At 44.9% G+C, this 24,510-nt stretch overlaps 1 protein-coding gene across 1 annotated transcript; it reads right to left on the reverse strand.

Moving 5' to 3' along the window:
• Positions 1-416: 416 nt before the first annotated feature.
• LOC145416305 (kielin/chordin-like protein) lies at positions 417-18,700 on the reverse strand. The gene is made up of 6 exons (XM_080285305.1): positions 18,639-18,700; positions 15,462-15,616; positions 4,555-4,697; positions 3,779-3,991; positions 2,644-2,817; positions 417-713 (listed from the first exon to the last, which is right to left on the reverse strand). Exons 2-6 carry the CDS (start codon positions 15,601-15,603, stop codon positions 603-605), a joined length of 783 nt encoding a protein of 260 aa, XP_080141431.1. The 5' UTR covers positions 15,604-15,616; positions 18,639-18,700; the 3' UTR covers positions 417-602.
• Between the last annotated feature and the right edge of the window lie 5,810 nt (positions 18,701-24,510).

Raw genomic sequence — 24,510 nt, forward strand, 5'->3', positions numbered from 1 at the left:
GTTTAAGCCTGCAGCCCACCGAGTTCACGTTTCAGATGAGCCTGGGGTTGCACTACTGCAGGATATTTTGAGATAAGAAAATAAAGCCCTGAGGATGAGGTCCTATGAAATCTCCAAAGCCGCTCAAAATACGACGCTGAGTATAAACTCTAAATTCAAATACACAAGTTTGTCCAGAGAGAGAGAGAGAGAGAGCAAAACAATTCACCTTCGTCTCATTTTAGCCAAGAAAAGGGCCCCAAACTCAAAATTCACCCTACATTATACAGTATATATCCAAGTTCCAGCAAAAATTTTACGAAAAAGTCAAAACAGAGAAGTACAGACAGCGACACAAGTATCTTCCCAGCCTGACGAATACAAATGGGAAAAATCGAAGTACTGCATCTGAAACACCCACTAACAGAGACGGGTTTTTCACTGTATTTCATCAGTTGTAAATTTTCTTCAGATGGAACTGGGAAGATATTTGTCTCTTTGACTGTACCTCGTCTCATGTTTTAACCACTCTAAATATCCAAGTCTGTCAAGAAAATAACAGAGATCAAAACAATTCTCCTTCGTCTCATTTTTGGCCACATGCTGGGCGAGATGTAGGAAATTTAGCCGAGGAGAGGAGGGCGCCAGTTGGGTCCGAACTGCTTGTCGTACGAACACTTCCACAGCCTGTCCTTGGAGGCATAGTTGGTCAGCTTGGCCATCTGGATACTGCCCTGGAAGGAGAATGGAAAATATATATATGGTAAATATCATTCCATTTTAACTTGATGTAGAGCTGACCATCTCGGCCTGGAACCCATGAAACGATTTTGGCAACCATATAACCATGTAACGGGCGATATGGAGCCTAGTGTAGTGCCCCTGTTAACTGGGTGGAAAGATGCAAATGTGGTGTTCATCCAGGAATCAAACCTACATACTCTTCCCCGTATCTCCCCACAGAGAGACGCTGTCTATCATAAGGAAACATCGGTTCACCACACGAGATGGCCATGTGGGGGTGATTGCTTGCCTGCGGCTGATGGGGTTGCTTGGCCAAATATGCCGGAATTACATTACTACTACTACTACTACTACTACTACTACTATTACTACTACTACTACTATTACTACTACTACTACTACTACTACTCTTACTACTACTACTACTGCTGCTGCTGCTGCTACGACTCTAACTTGGCCTAAAATTGCCATCTCTCTATCTTCAACGCTGAGCTGAAAAAATACATTAACATTAGAATGCGATGCTAGTCACGAAGATATGTTATGTAAAGGATATAGAGCCGTAGCAATGCATTTTACTGCCACTAAGCTGAGCTAAATAAGATGAAAAAAAAAAAATGGGGGCCAAGTTAAAGTAAAAAAAAAAAAACTATGGCGGACATTTTGATCATTCTCGAATAAATTTTCATTAACCCAGAGAGACAATCAGACACAGCAACTGCTCTACATCCTTCCTATTGCACTTCTTCGTGACTTGCACCACATTCTAGTGGCCATCTGAATAATGCCCTGTCGTTACAAGTTAAAACAGACAGACAGACAGACAGATGGACAGATAGAGATACACAGGTAGATAGATAAACAGACAGATGCATAGACAGGTTGACATGCAGACAGACAGACATATATACAGAGAGAGATAGATAGCTAGGTGAACACACAGGCTGACAAACTGATAGCCAGACAGACAGACAGACAGATAGATAGACCTAAAGAGATCCATTCCTCTTTCTAACTAAGGCTCATCGAATTTCAAGTAACCAGAGCTTAGTAGTTGTGTAATTAACCCAGCTCCCTCAGGTGAAAAACTAGTAACCTAGGAGACTCTGGCTCAAGGCTCTGGGTGACGAAGCAGTAGTGACAACATGACTGAGATGGGCAGACGGGGATTACTCTCTCTCTCTCTCTCTCTCTCTCGTACAACATTTATCGTATATATTCTCATTCCTTACACACACACACACACACACACACACACACACACACACACACACACACACACAAACACACACACACACACACACACACACACACACACACACACACACACACACGCTGAGTATTAGGTATCCCATCCTGCATACACACCCCAGGCCACTTCTTTCTCTCTCTCTCCTTATACTTGCCCCTCATACTCCCTAATAAAATAAGTAAATAAATAAACAAACCCTATACCTAACACCTCTCCTTAATACCCCACTTCTCTCTCACTTCCTACCTCCTTATTCTCATGTTTCCTTCACTCCTCTGACTCATCCTTCATCCATTATACCTCTCCCTTATACCTGATACCACTATAGGCTTATTGTGTTTCCTAGATCCGTCCTTGTGTAGACTTCATTCATTCCTAATTCTGATCGCTTATACTCCGGTTTCCTTTTGTCATCCACAATCATGCTCGACATATACCTGATACTCGTCCCTATCATGCCTTATACTCGGTCCTGTCAAACCTTATACTCATCCTTCTTAAGCCTGACACCCTCCAAATACTTGTTCTTGAAGTCTGAAGTTGACCTCATTCATTCCTGAAACAGATCGCTTATACACAGCTTCATCAGAATCCTCCCACTCATTCCTGACACTTCTTCCCGTCTCCCCAACCACTTATCCCTTTTCCTGATACTCCCTGATACCTACTATGAGTTTGTTCTTGAGTCCTGGCTCCTGTCTGAAGTACAGCAGGCCTTGTGCTGGTATCTGTAGGTTGATGTGGCCAGCCAGGGTAGTTTTGTGGTAGTGGTCGCAGTTCACCCACAGCCGTGCCTCGCTCTGGTTCACACTTAACAGTAGGCGAGTCCACGTCCAGCCCACCTGAAGATTTACCCAGTTCAACCACCGTATTCTCTTTAACATCTTCTAAGTGATTTATTTTGCTTATTACACCCTGTTGTCCTATTCTGTGTTATATAAATCCTTCACATTTACCCAGTTCAACCACCGTATTCTCTTTAACATCTTCTCCTAAGTGATTCATTTTGCTTATTACACCCTGTTGTCCTATTCTGTGTTATATAAATCCTTCACATTTACCCAGTTCAACCACCGTATTCTCTTTAACATCTTCTCCTAAGTGATTTATTTTGCTTGTTACACCATGTTGTCCTGTTCTGTGTGTTACATAAATCCTTCCCATTTACACAGTTCAACCACCGTATTCTCCCTAACACCCTTTCCTAAGTGATTTATTTTGCTTATTACACGTTACTGTCCTATTCTGTGTTATACTTATCCTTCACACATTGCCATACTCTGCTTAAACAGCGTACACATACATATTATCCAGCCATATCCAAAAATAAATCGCTAAAGAAGAGGAGTTAAGGAGCCTGCTTACCTGAAGAGAGTTCCGACCCAAATGTAACTGTTGCATTTTTTTTTTTTTAAATGAATGAAGGACGTCTGTAGCCCCGTGTGTGGAGTTTTATTTAATTTGTTTTTCCTTCCTCTGTTCTTCTTGTGTGTGTGTGTGTGTGTGTGTGTGTGTGTGTGTGTGTGTGAGAGAGAGAGAGAGAGAGAGAGAGAGAGAGATTAGGGGTCTTAGTTACAGTAATTATAAGGACAGATCCAAGATTTTGTTATGGGGGGGTAGGGTGTCCTCTTTTGAAAATCTCCCTCTCTCTGACCTCCATCCGACGCATTCACTGACCTTTTTTGTCCTACCTTTTGACAGTGTCTCTCGTGAGAAAACTGACGAAGCTGGGTAAATGAGAGGGAACTGAGATGGATATATTATGGATGGAGCCACGTAACAAGGACCAGAAATTCTACTCACTTTATCAGGCAGTTTGAAGGATGCTTGGTGCGTCTTTGAATCCTCGTTGATGTGGTAATAGAAGTTCAAGCGTTGTGTTTTGAGATTGGACAGAAGCTGCAGGAATGGCTTGATTTTCCCAGGCAGGTTTATGGAGAGGAGAGACCCGATGGTTTTCTTGTGCTGCTTATACACGAAGTAGAGAGAGATTTCGTCGTGAAGAGTTGAGGCGATCTGGATGAGAAGAGATCAGGGTAGTTTTTCTCTCCCTCTATCCCTCTCTAACTATTTCTCCTTCAAACCGTCTAACTCCTTGCTGTACTTTATCTCACCATTCATTGTTTGCAGGCGAAATACACTACAGAGATCATCCATCATATAAGGGTAATATAATCTATGGAGAAAGGAGTTTAAGCGATCTGTTTTGGGACTGGATGGCAGCTAGAGGAATGGTTGGTTTTAAGCAGTCAATGTTTTTCCTGTATTGTTTGTATATGAGAAAGAGGGAAGCTTATGGTGTCAGGTTGAGTCAATTATTAAAAAAAAAAAAAAATGGCCTACCTAATCTCCAACTTTCCTACCCCTCTCCCTAACCTACTACTAGTTTTTTCCACCAAACCTCCAACCTAGTTCCTACCTCGCTATTTCTTTACCAACCCACCTACCTCCCTGTCTACCTAGCCGTGTTTCTCCCTGTCTGTACAACGCCCTACTTTTCTCTCTTGTCTCTACCTACTTGCCTACCTTCTACTCCTACCTGTACTCATACTACTATTCCAACCACTCTTCCTACCCACCTTGGGGACGATGGAAGGGTGCAGCTGTATGTTGTGGTATGGGTGCCTGAGTCTCCATGCAGGGGTGTCTGGCAGGGGACCCTCTGCTTGGGACACTCCTGGCTGGGACCCGTTGATGCCCACCAGACCCAGGATGTCCCACTCTGCAGGGTAATACCAACATGGGGTTACATGGTCGTGGTGTTTAATGGGATGCAGCGTATACAGTGTGGTCATCACATCACTTACGCTCTTTTCACACTAACTCGTTAAAACTGCCATCTCTCCATCCTGAATGCCGAGTTGTAACGATAGACTGACTAGAAATTACTTTAAGACCGCATGTCTTGGCCAACAACAGTCAGATTTAAGATTTACTGATGTAATTCCTCTTTCCTGCCAAACGAGTACTTTTACGGCCTCATACACTCAGTCAATTAATTTTGTGGTCTTTGTCCTGTTACATAGTCTCAGAAAGCGCATACCTTAAAAACGCCAACAAAACTTATGAATTATTCTTGAATCCGGATTCGGATCCACTGCAAAAATTAATAAACTCTTCCTTGATCCATTACCCACCTATCCACCAGATTTATCTGAAATCCGATGACAACATTTGATATACCTTGTACATAAACAGCCACACAAACAGACACGGGTGAATACATAACCTCCTCCAATTCGTTGTCAAAGGTAACAATAGAGTATGATGCTAATAAAGGGAGAGGTGCTATGGAAAAGATATAAATTCATAGCAGTGTCTCATTCTGACAGGGCTACGTGAAATAAGCGGCAAAAAGAGGAAAACCTGGGTCAGAATATGGTGAATGGACCAAGTACAGCAGTAACTCCCTTCCTCGCTGTTATCGGGCTGGGGAATGTTAACCGTGGCAAACCGCAAGCGTTGAGTTTGACGCGCCTTGCTATGGTCGTTTTGCCTTCACTTGGCCAGGGTTTGGTACTGTTGCGGCCTGTTTTATGTAGCTCTGTGGCAAAGTAAGACAGGACTACAGCGCTACATCCTTCCATAGCACTTCCTCATGACTATACTTCTGTCACACTAACATGGCCCAGATTATACACTATCATCCTTTTCCAGCTTACTTCCCTTAGCTCAGGGGCAGAAAGCGAAAGTATTACAGCTCTACGTCCTCTCTACAGCACTTCTTTGTGACTAGCACTGTGTTCCAGCGTTAATCTCGTGTTACATCTCAATATTCAAGATGGAGAGATGGTAATTTTAGGCCAAGTTAGAGTTAAAAAAAAAGTACAGACATTTTTATCATTATTTTATTTCGCATATACAGGGTGGGTAGAAAATTGCACTACTAGAAATTAACTGGCCGAGTCATGTGTTGCGGGGATGGCTCAGTCTGCTGGTGTGGGCGTGGGTGTGACAGTGGGAGCAGGAAATGAATAAATGATGCACGATAGGGATTGGTAACGCTGACTGAGCCGTTATAATATGAACTTTTGAGAGAGAGAGAGAGAGAGAGAGAGAGAGAGAGAGAGAGATTTAAAGCTAATATTCTTTTGGCCTTTGGGTGTGTTTACATTCTCAGAAAAAAAATAAAATATAACAACAACAACAACAACAACTACAACTACTACTGAAATCCTTATGGGTAGTAGTAACTGGTGATGGTGGTAATGATGGTAGTAGTACAAAATATTGATAGGAATACTGAGAGTAATGTTGGTAGGAATGGTGGTAGTTGGCAGGATTATTGGAGGGTACTGAGTGTTGGCAGTAATGTTGGTAAGAATGTTGGTAGTTATGGTGATGGTAGTGATAGTAGAATCAATGGTAGTTGCAACAGTGGTAGGAATGTTGGTAGCACTGAATGATGGTAGGAAGGATGACAGGAATGTTGGTAGGAATGGTGGTAGTGGCAGCAGAAGCAACAGTAGGAGTAACAGTGGTAGTAATGTTGGTAGCGATGCTGGTAGCGGTAGTAGATGCAATGGTAGATGTAACAGTAGCAGGAATGTTGGTGGGAATGTTGGTAGTTGGGAGGATGGTGGTAGGTGGAGTGACTAGACATCCACACTACATCTTTAACGTTGCTTTAAAACACTATTTTTCCCACTACCACAACTACCAACATTCACTACACCTACTACCACAACTACCACCATCACTACCACATCTACCAACATTCGCTTGAGTTACTACCACAGTTACAATCATCACTACCACAACTACCACCATCACCACCTCAACCACCACCATACCTACCACAACTACCACCATCACTACCACAACTACCACTATCACTACAACTACAACCATCACTACCACAACTACAACCATCACTACCACAACTACCAACATTTCCCCATAAGTATTAATAAATAACCTTTAAATATAACTTAAAGGGGCATTGATATCAGAGAGAGAGAGAGAGAGAGAGAGAGCATGAGCTAAAGGTAGAGAGAAAAAGGAAGGATTATGGGCAGCCTCTCTCTCTCTCTCTCTCTCTCTCTCTCTCTCTCTCTCTCTCTCTCTCTCTCTCTCTCTCTCCAGAAGATCAATTAGGTAAACACATCTCTCCCTCTCTCTCTTCAAAATTATTCGTGGACGAAAACACACACACACACACACACACACACGCACAGAGAGAGAGAGAGAGAGAGAGAGAGAGAGAGAGAGACCGTAGACAGACAAACAGAAATGACAACAGATTACAGTACTGACAACTTCCATATGACCCTCAGACAATCCATCATCATCATCATCATCATCATAATACGAAATTTGCTCTTGCCCTGTGACCTTGACCTTTGACCTATGTGCCCCAATATGGAAATCATCCCAAATTCATATACAATTTTTTGCCTTTTCAACATTTAGATCTGATTAAGCTTTCATATCTTTTAGACAGAAACATAACATATATATACAATAATGGCTGCAGTACTATTGAAGTAGTAGTAGTAGCAGCAGCAGCAGTAGTAGTAGTAATAGCAGCAGCAGCAGCAGTAGTAGTAGTAGTAGTAGTAGCAGTAGTAGTAGTAGTAGTAGCAGTAGTAGTAGTAGTAGCAGTAGTAGCAGTTCGTTGTAGTAGCAGTAATATACTAAAGCAGAAGCTGTAGTAGTGGTAGTGGTAATGGTAGCAGCAGAAATATAAACAGCTGTAGTGAAATAGTAATGTTAGTAGTAAGAGATATAGAAGTAGAAACAGCTGAAGGAGTATTAGTAGCAGTAGCTGTAATAGAAACAGTTGCAGCTGCTGTAACTAACACTGTATCATTACCACTGTATCAAAATTAAATGCCATTCAAAATAATATGACAAGGATAACAAAATATCTTATTGACGTTGTGAGATGAGGGTGGCTGAGTTGAGAGGGGAGAGAAGGAGGAGGAGGAGAACGAGAGGAGAGAGAGAGAGAGAGAGAGAGAGGACAAGAATACAGTCAGGAAAGAGGAGCGGAGAAAGATGAGAAGAAAGGATTGAAGAAAAGAGGAAGGGAGAAGAAAAAAGATATAAAAAAAAAGAGGGAGGGAGAGAAGGAGACGAGAAAAAGAGAGAAGACGACAGAATATGACTGAGGGAAATAAGAGGAAAAGAAGAGAAAGAAGAGGAGAAAAGAGGAAGAAAGGAAATGTGAAAAAAGAAAGATGGCAGATGAAGAGAGAGAAGAGAGAGGAGATGAGGAGAGATTAGGAGGAACGGAGAGGAGAGAAAAGGAGGAAAAGACATGAGATGAGATGATGAGACAGGAGATACGAGAGAGAGAAGGAGAAAGAGAGAATAAGAAGACAGGAGAGGGGACTAATGGAGAGGAGAGAAGGAGAGGAGAGAAGAGAGGAGAGGAGAAGGGTGAAGATAGTATTGATTAGGGTGTGGCCTTTACCTAGCCCCTCCCATCTGTGCACCCCTCCCTTACCCCACCCCCTCTCCCTCCCTCCCTTCCTCTCCCCTCTCTCCCCCTAACTCACCCTTTCCTCACCCTACCCTCCTTCCTTCCCTCCCTCACCCCCATCTGCGCATCTCCTCCCCCACCCCCTCCCTCCCTCCCTCACCCCCCCTTCCCCACCCCTCCCTCCACTTCTCTCCTTCCTTCACTTCACCACTTCCTCACACCTCCCTCACCCATCCTTGACCCCTCCCTCCTTCAATCTCTCCCTCCATCCCACCCTCCCTCAAGCCTCCCTCTTTCCTTCCTTCATCCCTCCCTCTCATCCTCAGCCCTCCCTCCCTCCCTCTCTCACCATTTCTCTCTCTCTCTCTCCTCATGTCTCCCTCATTCTCCTTTCTTCCCTCCCCTCGCCTCTTCTCCCCTCCCTTCTTTTCTCCTCTCCCCTCCCCCCCTCTCTCTCTCTCTCTCTCTCTCACCCCCTCGCCTCTCATTTCATCAGCTTTCCCTCCCTACCCCTTCCTTCCCTCTCTCCCCTCTCATCTCGTTTGCCCTCCCTCCCTCCCTCCGCTTCCTCCCCCTCCCCTCCGCCCCTTCCGTCATCTTGTCTTCCTCGTTATTTCCCCTTCTCCCCTCCCTTCACTCTCTCTTTCCCTCCCCTTTCTCTTTCTTGCTTTTCGCCCCTTCCTCCTTCCTTCCTGTTCCTTTCTTTCCTCTTATCCTTCTTCTTTCCCTCCTTCCCCCTCCCTCTTTTTCTCCCCTCTCCCTCTTTCTTTCCTCCCCCTCCTTCTTTCCTTTCCTCTCTTCCCCTCCCTCTTTCTCGTCTTCTTGCCTTCCTCCCTCTTTCTCTCCTTCTCTTCCCTTTTCTCCCCCTCCCTTCCCCTCCCCTCTCGCTTTCCTCCCAATTCCTTCACTTTCGTCTCTTTTTCCTGTTTTTTCACTCCCTACTTGCCTCCCTTTCCTTCTTTCTCCCTCCTTCTCATACCTCCCGCCTCCCCCCCTTCTCTCTCCCTCTCTCTCTCTCTCTCTCTCTCTCTCTCTCTCTCTCTCTCGTCGTTTTCCCTTCCCCTCCCTCCCTTCTCATTTCGCCAGCTTTCCTCTCCTCTGTACTCCCTCCCTCATCCTCCCTCCCCTTTCATTTAATCTGCTTCTCACTCCTTTCCCCCCCTCCCTTCTCTCCCTCCTTCTCCTCCTCTCTTTCCTCACTCCTCTCCTTGCTCTCCCTGCCACTCCTCATCCTCAATCTTCCTCTCTCTTCTTCCTTCCTTGCCTTTTCCATTCATTCTCTTCCACCTCCCTCCCTCCTCTCCCTTTTTCTTTCCTTTCGCTCTCTTTCCCCCTCCCAAACAGGGTCGTACGATTTACTTCACGAGGCTTGAGTAACACAACATCTAAAGTAACACTGCAACTTTATCTAGCATTAGTAAAGCCACATTTAGACTATGCAGCGTAATTTTGGTGTTCGTACTGTAGAGTGGATATAAATTCGGTAGAAAATGTACAGGGAAGAATGACAAAAATAATACATGATGTTCGGAACCTTTCATATGAAGACAGACTGAAAAGAATACATTTGCACTCTCTGGAAAGGCGTACAATAAAAGGTGAAGTAACTGAGGTGTTTAAGTGGATGAAGGGAATAAATGAGAGAGTCAACAGCAAGGTGCTTAAAGTGAACATACAGGACAGAACTCCAACGAATGAGTTCAAACTAGATAAATTCCATTTTAGTGAAGAAATAGGTCCACAGCAAGCATGCAGCACACCTTTGACCAGCCAGGTGCTGTGCAGGTCCAGATTCAGCAGAAAAGACCCACCCCCTTCGAAAAGTTAGTCCGCCTACGGGCCTGGAAATTGGTTTGGCAACAGAGTAGTGGACGAATGGAACGCGCTGCCTAGTAATGTGGTTGCTGCCCCTTCCATTAAGAGTTTCATGCACAGGCCAGATGAGCATAGTACAAATAAGGGATGGGTTTTAAAAATATCTCAACCAGTACTAATTCTTTCTTTTTCCATTCAGGTTTCACTACGGTAGTCTCTTCTCTTCTTTCACACTTTCCTATAAAATGTCCACACCAGTTTTTCTATACCGCATGGTGTTCCTTCTGACTTTCCCCTCCCGATTTCGGCTGGAGGGCTTGGTGGGTGAGGGAGAGCCTTCTGCTTTGCTATCCTTGTCTTATTCTAGTAATTTAGTCACTCTTGTAACAGCTGCCTAGAAAACGCCAACTGGACTACCGCAGTTATTCCTCATGTTGTTATGTCCTCTCTCCACCAATGTTTCCTTCTCTCTCCCAACCCCTTCCTTCCTTTTCCCTCCCCCTTCCCCTTCCCTTCACCTCTCTTCCCCTTCCTCTATTTTCCTTCCACCCCTTTCCCATTTTTCTCTTCTCTCTCTCTCCCCTTCCCCTCCCGTTCTTCTCTTCTCCCCCTTCTTCCTTCCTTCCCCACCCCTCCCTCCCTCACTCCCCACTTGCGGGTTAAGGCAAACTCACTCAGGAAATACAATTACGGCACGCATTTCACCTCTCCCTCCCTCCCTCCCTCCCTCTCTCTCTCTCTCTCTCCTTCCCTTCATTACTCTGCCTCCCTTCCTCCATCTGTCTCTCTGTTGTCACCTTCACCCATCTCTCTCTCTTTCTCTCTCTCTCTCTCTCTCTCTCTCTCTCTCTCTCTCTCTCTCTCTCTCTCTCTCTCTCTCTCTCTCTCTTAATGAAACAGCTGGGGATGAAAAATTAGAACGTCACTCAATTCTGCTGACAAAATGAAGGTCTTGCTGTGTGTGTGTGTGTGTGTGTGTGTGTGTGTGTGTGTGTGTGTGTGTGTGTGTGTGTGAGAGAGAGAGAGAGAGAGAGGTGGAAGGAGGAGGAAGAAGGGAAGAGGGGGAATGAAGATGGGGAGAGAAGAGGAAGGGAAAGAAAAGGGAGAAAGAGATAAGTGAGGGGAAATAACAGGAGGAGTCGAGAGGGAGAAGAATGGGAGGGGGGAGGGGAGGGAAAGGGGAAAATAGCAAGGGAACCTGACGAGGGAGGGGGAGAGGGGAAGGAAGGGAGAGGGGAAGGGAGGAAGGGAAATGGACAAAGAGAAGGGGAGGGGGGAGAGGGGAGGGGAGGAGAGGGAAAAGGAAGAAAAAAAGGGAGGGGAGACAGGGAAGGGGATAGGAAGAAAAAAGGGGAGGGGAGGGGAGGGGAAATGGAGGGAAATGTGAAGCAAAAATAGCACGAGATGATGAAGGGAAGGGGGAGGGGGAAGGGGAGAGGGACGGGGAGGGAAGGGGAGGGGAGGAAAGAAAAAAGAGAGGAAGAATGACAGGGAGGAGAGGGGAGGGAGAGTAGGGGAGAGGATGGGGAAGGGAGGGAGGAGTGGGAGGGGAGGGGAGGGGAGGGGAGGAGAGGAGAAGGGAGGGGAAGGGGAGAGGGAGGAAACAAAAGTGACGACGAATGACAGGAAGGGTAGGGGAGAGAAGGGGGAGGAGAGAGAGAAGAGATGGAGGGAAGAAACAGAAGGAAAAATTGGGGGGGAGTGACATGAAAGGGAGGAGGAGGGAGGGGGAAGAGAGGGAGGAAGAGGGAGGATGAAGGAGGAGGGGAGGAAGAGAGGGAGGAAGGAGGAAGAGGCAGGAGGGGGAAGAAGAGGGGAAGAGGGAAGAAGAAGGAGGTCAGACGGAGGAGGAGGAAAGAGGGGGAGAGAGGAGAAAGAGAGGAGAAGGAGAAGAAGCAGAAGAAGGAGGAGGAGGAGGAGGAAGAGGGAATAAATGAAAATCAGAGAGGAAGAAAAGGGAAGAAAGGATCGAGGAGAAAAAGAGAAAAGGAAGAAAAGAGAGGAAGAGAAGAGTGGGTGGTGCGGGGATGAGAAGAGTGGGTGGTGCGGGGATGAGAAGAGTGGGTGGTGCGGGGATGAGAAGAGAAAGAGAAGACGGAGGAGGAAGAAGGGAATAGGAGAGGAGAGGGAGGAAGATGAGGACGGGAGAGGGGAGGAGGAACGAGAGAAGTACGAAAGATGTGAGAGGATGAGAAGAGAAGAAAAAATTGAAGAGATAATGAAAGTAAAGTAAAAAGAGGAGAGGAGAGGAGAAGAGGGGAGAGGAGAGGAGAGGAGAGGGAAGGGGGGGGAAGGAAAGGAGAGAAGAGGAGAGAGGGGAAAAGGCGTGAAGAGGAGATAAAAGATGAGAAGAGAAGAGGAGATAAAAGATGAGAAGAGAAGAGGAGATAAAAGATGAGAAGTGAAGAGGAGATAAAAGATGAGAAGAGAAGAGGAGAGGAGAAGAGGACACGAAAGAGAAGAGAAGAGGAGAGGAGAGGAGAGACGATGGGTAGAAGAAGAAAGGAGAGAAAGGAAGGAGAAAAGAAAAATACGAAAAAGAAAAAGGAGAAAAGAGAAGAGAAACGTGGAGAAGAGAGGTGAGGAGAGGAAAGCAGAGGCCAGGAGAGGAAAGGGGCGGTGAGGAGACAAGGGAAGAGGAGTGAAGACAGGAGGAGGGAAAAAAGAGAACAGGGCGAGAAGTGAAAAGAGAAAGAAGAAGAGAGCACGGGTGAAAGAAAAGAGAGAATTGAAGGAGAAAGGAAGAGAGAAGAAAAGAGAGGAGAAAGAAAGAAAGAAAATGAGAGAGCGAAAACTGAAGCCAAATGAAACAAGGAGTGCAATAACCAGAGAGAGAGAGAGAGAGAGAGAGAGAGAGAGAGAGAGAGAGAGAGAGAGTATTGTCTTCACGTCTCTCAAGGTAACTGACACCCTCATTCTTTTACCTCTCTCTCGCTCTTCCTCCTCCTCCTCCTCCTCCTCCACCTTTCTCTTCTTCTTCCTCCTCTTCCTCCACTTTCTCCTCTTCTTCTTCTTCCTCCTCCTCCTCCACCTTTCTTCTCTTCTTCCTCCTCCTCCTCCACCTCCTGCTCTCTCTGTCTCTCTTTTCGCCCGTCTCATCTCTCCTCTCTTCTCATTTTCTTCTTCCTTCTCTTCTCTGCCCTAGATACAACCTCCCTCCCTCCCTCCTTCGTTCTCTTCCCCTCTCCCTCCCTCCTTTCCTCCTTCCCTCCCTCTTTCCCTTCCTTTATCATTCCTTCCCTTCTTTCTTTGTTCTCACCCTCTCTCCCTCCCTCCTTCAGTATCTCACTCTGTCACTCCCCCCTTCCTCTCTCTCCCCCTTCCTCTCTCTCCCCCTTCCTCCCTCCTTCGTTCCCTCTCTCTCTCTCCCTCTCAACCCCTTCTCCTTCCCTACTTCTCTTCTTCCCCCATCCCTCCCTCCCCCTTCTTCCTTCTATTTCTCTACAACCATTCCCTTTAAACTCTCTCTCTCTCTCTCTCTCTTCTCTCTCTCTCTCTCTCTCTCTCTCTATATATATATATATATATATATATATATATATATATATATATATATATATCTGTCAATATCTATCTATTACAAATATATTAAGATCTTTAATACAGAATCTGCCTATCTATCTATGTATCTATCTATGTTTTTTTGTCTATTTCTTTCTTTCTTTGTCTATCCGACTGTCTATATATCTATCTATGCATCTATCTATGTACGTATTTAGATCTGTCCTTTATACTCTCTCTCTCTCTCTCTCTCTCTCTCTCTCCCTAAACACATCACCTTTAACAAACAGACACACGCATTCACAGGCTCGACCTCAGACACACAGATAGATGATCGATAGACAGAATGTGACCCAACAGACAGGCGGGTATGTAGATAGAAAAATAGGCTGATAAACAGATAGATAGATAAGTGGATAGATAGACAGACTGAGATAAATGCATGGGTAGATCCTTACTATACATGGTTCCGTAAGATGGATAGACAGATAGATAGACAGACAGACAGATAGATAGACAGATAGATAGACATGACAGCTACACTATCACCATGATGTATAGACACTGATCCCAGCTCTGACAGATAACATTCTTCACACACACACACACACACACACACACACACACACAGCCGAACACTAATATGGCCACGAAAAGACTATTAAATCTGTTGGTGTTTGTTGTCTTTGGTACTCATTAGTATTTCGTGGGTAGGGATCGAGCAGGATGTTTAAGATATCACTGAAAACTATAAAAAATCACAGTCTTCTCTTCCACTTATAGGGCATGCCGCAGCCCCTATTAAAACAGCGGTGGTGGACAGTGCCTCCTCGTACTTAGTGACGTGGCTGCGAGAGTGGAAGGGCTTAAGGGTACACAGCCACCCTATCAGACCCTTGGCTTCCCCTACTTCTCCCTATTTAAAATCTGGAATTACTGAATATAAGAACAGCAGCGTAGGTGGTATCACAGCCCCGAAATAAGGCTTGTCGCCACCTTGGTCCCCCATCCATGGAGCTACCCTGGCCACACCTCTGGTAAGTCCTCGCCTTAAACCATGCATATAGTAACTTGGTGGTGCGGATATTTAACAACAGTGAGGCCGCGCGTGCCCAATGACGACGGTGGAGCCAATATGAAGGCTAGAACAAAACTCTACATTACACCGGTTAAATCTGTGCCACCACGTGAAGGCGTCCGTCTATCATTTCACACGTAGCCTGGCGCAACATGCCACCACTGTTAACCGTATGGCCCTTGACCTGACATTGACCTCTGACCTATAGTGAAATATTACTAAGGCCATTTCTGTCTGGCTTGTTTCATTCCCCCATGGGTGATAAATGATACCACACACACACACACACAAACACAGAGAGAGAGAGAGAGAGAGAGAGAGAGAGAGAGAGAGAGAAGGGGGGATGACCTAGTTTTTCATTCTCTACCAGCAGCCTTATTTCCCAGGTGAATATATTGACCCGGAGTTAGGATAAATAACACACACACACACACACACACACACACACAGTAGCACACGCCATAAAAAGTAATGCGCGTCCACACCAAATGCTTGCTGGTGCGGGCGGGCGCGGGCGAGAACTTCCATGGGTTAGTCTTAGAGTGATGCAGAAATCCCGGCCACACCAGCAAGTGTCTGGTGTGGACTAGCCCTAATATAAACACAGATTACAACTATACAGTGCGTTTTTCTTCAATACATACACTGTTAATGATGTGCTTTACCTCTATGATGACTCTGCAGGTTGAGGTGTTTATGTAGCTCCTCCCCGAAGAATGGGATCCAGGCGTGGGTGGGTGTGAATGTGACCACACCCACACCACACACCCACACCACCCACACCCTCCACACGCACATACCCCCCATACACACACACGACCTGTAAAGGAGACACGGGCCGTTATTTGGCATTTGTTTCAGTGGGCATTTGTGTGTGTGTGTGTGTGTGTGTGTGTGTGTGTAATTCACCGGGTCGGTCAGGATCACTTGATGGTCGTGATGGTCAGCTTTTACCCTCCCGGAAGGGAGCTGAGAGCTCATATAGTCCGATCTAAGGGCAAGGCTGTGACCTTCACACACGCACACACCCGTCCCCTTGCTCCAGGGGGACAGTAACCACCCACTTCGTCAGTGAAACTTTTCGCAACCTGAGCGAGGCGCGAACTCCCGTCCACCAGTTGGCAAGCGGGAACGTTACCACTGCACCAGTGTGTGTGTGTGTGTGTGTGTGTGTGTGTGTGTGTGTGTGTGTGTGTGTGTGTGTGTGTGTGTGTGTGTGTGTGTGTGTGTGTAAAATGCTGAATTAGATCGTTTGGAGAAAGGAGCAAGGATAATGGGACAGAAAGCATAAGGCGTTTAGTAGCGGTGCTCATTTGCACAAGTTAAGGCTCTGATGACGCCTTACTGGAAAATATTCTATAGCAGGTGGCATCTGGTCTGATCAGCTAATCGTGTCAGGTGCGGGCAAGAGGTTGGGTCCATTATGATGTGGCAGGGGTAAACCAGCTCTGCTGTCGGGCCCTGCTGCGGATGTCGCTGGATTGCAATGCGGTCGACCCTCGTGTGGTGTGGTGCGGTGAGGATCGGTTCCTTCTCCCCATAGAGGCTAAGATACGAGTAAACGTGTGTGTGGAGGTAAGTATTTTGGTGAGTGTGTTGTCCTGTCTTACCTACCCCACGTTAGCGGGGAAACAGCCTAGCTATATAGAGGAGATAGATAGGTGACGTGGGAAGCTTGGTAGCATCTCTGCCTTAGCGATTCATTCAGCAAATTACACCATAACATTCTCTTCTGTGCTAATGATATCGTTTCAATAGTGACGTAAAAGAGGGCACTGATGTATAATGAATGTACAAGATAAATTGCTGAGGGGGATGTGTTACGGGATCTTCAAGGCACTTCAAATACTACCCACTGACGCCAACTAGGATATGATGCTAATCACGAGAATGTGCAATACCCTTTATACTCTAACTTGGCCTAAAATCCCCATCTCTCCATCTGTAATTCTGAGCTGTAACATTAGATTAACGCTAGAATATGGTGCTAGTCACGAGGAAGTGCTATGGAAAAGGTGAAAAATCGTAGTTTATATATATATATATATATATATATATATATATATATATATATATATATATATATATATATATATATATATATATATATATATATATACGTGAACCCCCAAACTTCAACCTACAACTGTTCAAGTCCAACTGTTACAGGTTTTTTATGAGTGGAGGACGCCAGTAATCTGGTGATACTTTTTTATTTTTTTTTTACTCATCTGTTTTCCCTTCCTCTGTTGGTTATTAAAAACAAAAAAAGCTGCAAAAGGACAGAAATCTAGGCAACAGATTAACACCAGAAAATAGTGCTAGTCACCAAGACGTGCTATTTACAAGAGAACCAATAAAACGATCCTAACACGTTAATTTAAAAACAAATATATTATCAATATCCCATCGTTCGGAAGATCTTTTCTCAGGAAGGACAACTAAAAGACACAGAATCTTCAGGTACCTTGTTCTTCCTCAAAAAAAAAAAAAAAAAAAAAAATCAGTCACTATGTACTTGACGGACTCCTGTTTTTCTGCGGGTTTCCTCCACGTCACCAACTTCTTTTGATCCTGTGTCAGAAGATTTGATGCTGCAGGTTGTCGGAAATGTTAAACTATAAGCTTTTCACCCAACCTGGCCTAAATTTTCTTTTGTAGCTTATTTCACGTAGCTCAGTGGCAGAAAAAAGAGCGCTACAGCTCAACATCCTTTCCATGGCACCTCTTCGTGATTTGCATCATATTATACTGCTACTCTATCGCTACATCTCTGTCTTCATGCTGGAGAGATGTCAATTTTAGGCCAAGTTAGAGTAAAAGCAGTATAACCTTATCTGTCTCTGCCTAAGACACATTATGAAGGGGAAAAGGTGTTTTCGGTGAGATGGGTGTCATTTGTTGTTGCTAAAGGCAAAGAAATGCCATCTGAATACGCTATTAACCCTTTTAGTTTGTTCAGATGTTAGTTTAATATCTAAATACACATTTCCCACAGCCGTCAACATCACATCAACCCACACAAGACAAAGAGCTGGAAATAAAGAGAAAATCGCCGACATGTAGGAGGACGTAAACACTGACCATTACAGCAGCTAACTCATGGTGTGTTTGTGAATTTCAGGCTTCTATTTTAATTGTTCTTTCCTTCATTCTCTTTCTGTCTTTTTTCCTTCATTCTTTCCTCTTTCGGTCTATGGATGACTACACTGAGTGACAAGCCAAATGGTTTCCTGTACACCAGGAAACCATTTACTACAGTATACTAGGTGGTAACTATATAAATTATGACGCCTGGTGGTTTAGTGGGTAATTAAGGCGCTCCTATCGGATTGAGACTGCAGGTTTATATCCAAGGGGTGGTTGGGGTATATTGTTCGAGTAATGCCACTCAAGGATAAGTGGGGCTGGTCACTCTCATCTTAAACGTCAGGACCAACTTGCCTGGCCCCGGGCTCCTACGCTCCTCATGAGGCAACACAGGATTGGATGATGATGATTTTTATTCTCTCTCTCTCTCTCTCTCTCTCTCTCTCTCTCTCTCTCTCTCTCTCTCTCTCTCTCTCGGCAAGATGAGAGGAGAGTGCAAAATCTTAACTTGTCACTTGTTTCTCCTGACAAAACATTCTTAGCTAAGAAATGGAGTTGAAAAATAGTTTGTTCCTAAATGCCAAGCTTGGACTCTTATTTTTTCATAATTAAGATGTTTTTTAAAGCCAAGACGAGGAAAGGAGAGTGCACAATACTCATGTCTCTGCTTCTCCATGCAAAAATAATTCTTAGTTACGAAAGGGAGGTGATCTGAAGTTTGTTTGTCAATTTCAGCTTTGTTTTTTATTTACCTGTGTGGCAAGCTGTCCTCTATGTACACTCAGAGCCCCGCGTTGAGCAACTTCCTCTTCCCTGTCCTGGAACACACTGCCTGGAATCTGGGTTGCCAAATCCATAAATATCGCTAAACTTGCTGTCAAAAACCGCTAAAATGTCGCTAAATATAAAAATCTCCAGAGAATCAGTAGAAAAGGTGCAAAATCTCTTGGAGAACGCCAAAGCTGTGTAAAAATATTTCTACCACCACCATTTTTTTCTGGGGAGGGGGGGGGGCTAAACGTTTAAATTCGTCGCTAAATGAAAGTAAATGTATCCAAATATAGCGGAAAAACATACACTAAACTGGCAACCTTGCTTTCCTCTGCTCCCCTCTCCCTCGACTCCCCTCTGGCTGTCTCCCCAAGGCCCCCTTCTCCTCTCTCGCTCCTTCCCTTCCCCTCTCTTTCTCTCATTCTCTCTCGGTTGATGTTACCAGTTTGCTATAATTTCTATAAACAAAGAGGTTTCTGCGGCTATGCTCTTTTTACCCTAACTTGGCCCAGATTTTCATATGCCGGCTGAATTCACTTCGCTCGATAACAGAATGAGACAATGCTACAGCTGTACATCCTTTCAATAGCACTTCTTCGTGACTAGCATTATATTCAAGTGTTAATTCATTGTCAAAAATCAGCACTGAAGACAGAGAGGTCAATTTTAGGTCGTTATACTAAAAATGATACAGCATTTTCTTGCTGGCGGGTTTTAGAGTAGTGGGTAGACAGGAGAAAACTGTACTTGATAAGTCGGCAGAGTAATTTTGTGCTATAATACATGTATAATGGTGATGAACTACTTTTCTCTATCAAACTATTATGAACTGCATGTCAACTAGCAACGATATTATAAACAAAACGGGCTATTACCTGAACGAGTCAGCTTTGGCTTACACTGTACACTCGATACAAAAAGTATCGGTGCACATTTTGCCCGAAAAATTTGACGCCACGGACGATGGAGTCTAGAAATGTTTGATGATTTTTTTTCCCCCTTGTTGTTAAACATGCCAACAAAAGTATGTCAGAGGTAGGTTTCATATGACAATTTATGGTTGATATTGTTACTGGATGCATATCTGGTTGATAATCAGTTAATATTCCAAGTACAACACAAGCTATATTGATCATTTTGGATATTATCGTACCCCTCCTGCACGATACTTTTTTTTACCGTGTGTAGTGCACATGCAGAGTGGCTGACAGCCTGGCGTGTGGGTTCAAAGGTATGCTGAACAACTGCTGTGTTTATAAAAAAAATAATGTACCAGGTGGGGCAGCCACCATCCACGCACTTTGTGTAATGCAATTATCAGGTTATTCTACACTCAGTGCAGGGGCGTAGCCAGGTCTCAATGGATGGGGGGGGGGGTTAGGTGGGGCCAGGGCCTATTATGGGAATACAAAGCTACACATTGTCCAAACATTAAATAATCTGAGCTTTCAAATGTGGGGGACCAGTGATGGGGTCTGGGGGTTTGGCTGGTCCAGGCCCCCTATTCAGACTTCCTTCCCCTCCCGGAGCTGCGGCACGGGATACAGGGCAGTACCACCAACTCCACCACTGGGATAGGGGAACGACATACCTCTCCAACTGGCCCAAGACCCAAATATTTTACTTTACCCGGTGTCATTGACCTTCGACAGATTACTCTTAAAATCGAATTACTTCATTCTTGCCTAATCATTAACACTTCCACTAGTTTGGGTCAGATGATCCAAATCGTTTCAGTTGACTTTAGTAACTGACCTTGACGTTAGACTCTTCCCTGTGATTTTGCCTTTAAGCTACTTTGCTTTGTTTGAACATAAACCGTTCGATAAACCTTGCCATGTGACCCTGACCTTTGACCTATTGTTCTAAACTCTTGGGTGATCCTCAGCTCAACCAGAACAGATCACAACTGCTTAATTTTGTACACACGGGTGAAACTTTTACCATGCCCTGTAACACTGATCGCTGGGTGACTGCTCTCAAAACTGGAATCCTTTCTTATTGCCCTTTACCCTTCCACCAACTCTGGTTCAAAGCAGAAAAAAAAGTGAGCTGAGCTTGCCCTGTGGCCATTGATTGGACCTATTCCTGTGACCCTGATCTCTGACTGACTGCTCTGTAAACCGTGTCATTGTATTCCTGCCTTATCCCCAACCCTTCTACAAAGTTTGTTTAAAATCGGACAAACCTGTTCAGACTTACAGATGGAGGTAACGAGAGAACAATTCTGGCTGAGATACCTCAATTTTAACCAAACTTGGTGGTAGAGTTGAGGCTCATCCAATGAGGAAACCAGGCGAATTTTTAAGCAAGAAGTCGAAGGTCAAGGTCAAAGTTGCCCTTGCCCTATAATGCAATGCTCTAAACTATAATAATTTTCGTCATGGGTTGCCCCTCAACCCTTTCACGAAATCTGGTTAAAAACAGAATAAAAACTTCTCGAGGTGCCTCATGTTTGGATCGAATCTTACGAGAGGAACGACCGTCAGAATCATTCAGGGAATGAGATATACATTTTTGATCTGTTCCAGCAACCACCAGTGACGTTGTCAGGTATTAACAAACGGGGGTGGGAGGGCAGTGGGGCCAAGCCCTAGCCTAGGGAGCCAATTGCTACATGATGTTCGTGCATAAAATAAACCAATATTTCAAATGGCGGAGGGGACTGTGGGAGGGCCGAGGGTCCGACTGAGGGAGCCTGGTCCCCCCCTCCCCGTCCAGTCCCACCACCCCTGTGACTACGCCACAGACTCAGTGAAAAGGCAAATGGTGACTTCTTCTATATTTGTTAGCGGCCAGACGCCATCATTCCATAAGGGGTGACCAAAAACAAATTGCCACCATGTCACTTTGCCCTCCGCCATCATGTTACCCTACCTCCAACTCACATCCTTTTCTATCATGGTGGCAATCATATACCCAAATGACGCCATTAGCTACGGTAAGGCACTTCAACTGGATACGGCTTGTAAGAGTTTGCATTACATCTTAGGCCTGAGGGATCTCATAATGTCACCCAAGGAAAAGCGAGGCTGATCACCCTTACCTTAAATGTCGGGACAAAGTAGCCGAGCCCTGGCCTCCTACGATACTGATGAGGCAAAAAGATCTGTCTATCTACCTATTGCCAGACGCCTTAATCCCGTAAGGGATGGCCACAAACAAATCACCTCCATGTCGCCCTGTCCAACGCCATTTCACTGCCCTGCTCCTAGCTCACACCCCACTCTCTCATATACCTCTCCACTCCATCCCTCCACCTCATCCTTGGCCTCCCCCTCCCTCTCCCTCCTCCACCTCACTCACATACACCCTCCTTGTCAGTCTCTCGCTCTCCATCCTCTCCACATGGCCAAACCTCCTCGAAGTATTTCTCCCAACGCTTCCTATCATATCTACATCCACACCACAATGCTCCTTCACTTCCTCATTTGTCAGTCTGTCTCTCCATGTGACTCCACGTGGTCCTCTCAGATAATTCATTTCCACTGCTCTCACTCTTGACTTGTGTCCCTCCAACAAGGTCCAAGCTTCACCTCCATACGTTAGCGTTGGAATCACAGTACTGTCACGCAGTAACTTTTTCACTTCCCTGTTTCTTATCACTGCTTTCAAAGAATCAGCAACCTTTCTTCCTCGTTGTACCCTCTAAAATCCCATCCTTATTCATCACACTACCCAAGTAATTACATGCACTCACATTTTCCATTTCCTCCTCATCCAACCTCACTGTACATTCAGCGACTTCATTTCTTTCTAAGACCACAACTTTACTCTCCCCTACATTCACCTTTAGATTCCGTTTCTTACACACTCTGCCAAATTCATCCACCAAGCCTTGCAGCTCCCCTTCGTCTTCACTTAACAACAAAGTATCATCAAACAACAGTGCGGGGAGTTTCCACACACTGCCCTCTCTCATTAGGGCCGCTCCAACAACCACTGCCCTACCTTGTATCTCTTTTATAAACCCATCCATGTACAGATCGAACAACCATGAAGACATGACACATCCCTGTTTCAATCCAACCTTCAAACAGAAAAATTCACTCAGTTCACTGTCCACACGCACTGTAGCCTTTGCATCCACATACATACTCTTCACGGCATTCAACAACTTCCCATTTACTCCATTCTTAATACTTTCCACAATCCTTGTCTATCCACCGTCATATACTTTCTCCAAATCCATGAAGGCCGCATATAACTTCTTTCCCTTCTCTAGAAATTTTTCCACTAAAGACCCTAGAAGAATGAATACCTTATCTACACAATCTCTTCCCTTCCTAAAACCTCCCTGTTCTTCTCCAACTAATTCCACTGTTATTTCCCTATTAATAAGTATCCAACCATATACTTTTCCTGTTACACTAAGACAAATGCCCTTATGATTACCACGCACTTCTTTTTTCCCTTTTCCTTTGTACAGGGGAATAATTAAACCAGATTTCCAATCCTCCGGGGCTGTACCTTCCTCCCAGGCCAATCTGCACATCTTCCACATCCATTCTACGACTATCTCTCCCCCATGCTTCAGCATTTCACCACACACTCCATCAATTCCTGGGGCTTTCCCCATTTTAACTTTCTTCATTGCTTCCACAACTTCCATCCTACAGATTTCTTCCTCTCTTCTCACATCTCTCCTCCCAGCCATTCCCCAGCCTCTTATACTCGCATTACTTTCATTCTTTATGTTCAACGATTCCTTAAAGTGTTCTCTCCATCTGCTCACTTTTTCTCCCTTCTTCACTTGTAATCTACAATTTTTATCTTTCAGTATTAACTTCTTTAACACCCTGTCTAACTCTCTTTACTCCACTTTACACTCAAATTCCTTCCAAATTCCTCATCCACTGTCTTATTCTCTCTTACTAATCATTTCACCTCTCTCTTCCTCTCTACATAAAACTCTCTCTTCTGCCTCTCAACTTCCTCCACACCCCTGTTTCTCATCCATTCACTAAATGCTTTCTTCTTTTGTGCCACAGCCTGTCTCACCTCTTCATTCCACCATGCTGTTCCTTGTATCCCCTTTCGTCTTCTCTTCAGCCCACACACCACCTCACATGCTGCACGGATTTCTTCTGTGAATATCTTGCATACACCTTCCACGTCCCCATCTGCTCCAAATCATATTTACCCAATCGCTCCTCCACTTCTCTTTTATATTCTGCCTTTTTCCCATCCTCTTGTAACCTTTCCACCCTCCTTGTAAGAACTACTTCCTCCTGCCTTTCCCTTCTTCCATTCCTTCACTTCATTTCAACCCTGACTTTCACCACTACCAAGTGGTGGTTAGAAAGTCCACTCCCCCAACCTCTACAGTATATGCTCTTGCATCCGTTACACACCTTCTCATCCTATCATCCACACACATAATAATCAGTCATTGCCTTCCATTCATTCAGTTCACCACTCACCCTTCTCATCACTCGCCACGTACACCTGTAGATCATTTTGTGCCTGAAGTGGGTATTGGCTATTACCAACCCCCCGCCGGAACCATGTTCAAAGAAAAGTACTGGATGATATTTTGAAGCGTTACCTTTCTTGGTGTTGATGTGGAAGGCTGTCACTGGCTGGAGACCCGGAGGAGCCCTCGCTGAGGCTCACGAACTCTGGCTAGAAACGGTGTAGTGGTCTATCTCCTGAGTACGACACACGTGACGAAGGACTTGACGCTTCTGATTTCTAATGGCTCGGGCCCAGCCCGCCAAGGAGAGTATTGGTATTAGGTTCGTATTCATCATAATAAACAGCTTTACACTTTCGTCCTTACCCTTATCCGGCTAATTTCGCATCCAAACTCAGAACACGATCAACGTATTTGCTAACAAATGCATCAGACCC

The sequence above is a fragment of the Coenobita brevimanus genome, chromosome 105, assembly GCF_032717465.1.
Source record: "Coenobita brevimanus isolate Jiangsu-jjx chromosome 105, ASM3271746v2, whole genome shotgun sequence".
Classification (NCBI taxonomy): domain Eukaryota; kingdom Metazoa; phylum Arthropoda; class Malacostraca; order Decapoda; family Coenobitidae; genus Coenobita; species Coenobita brevimanus.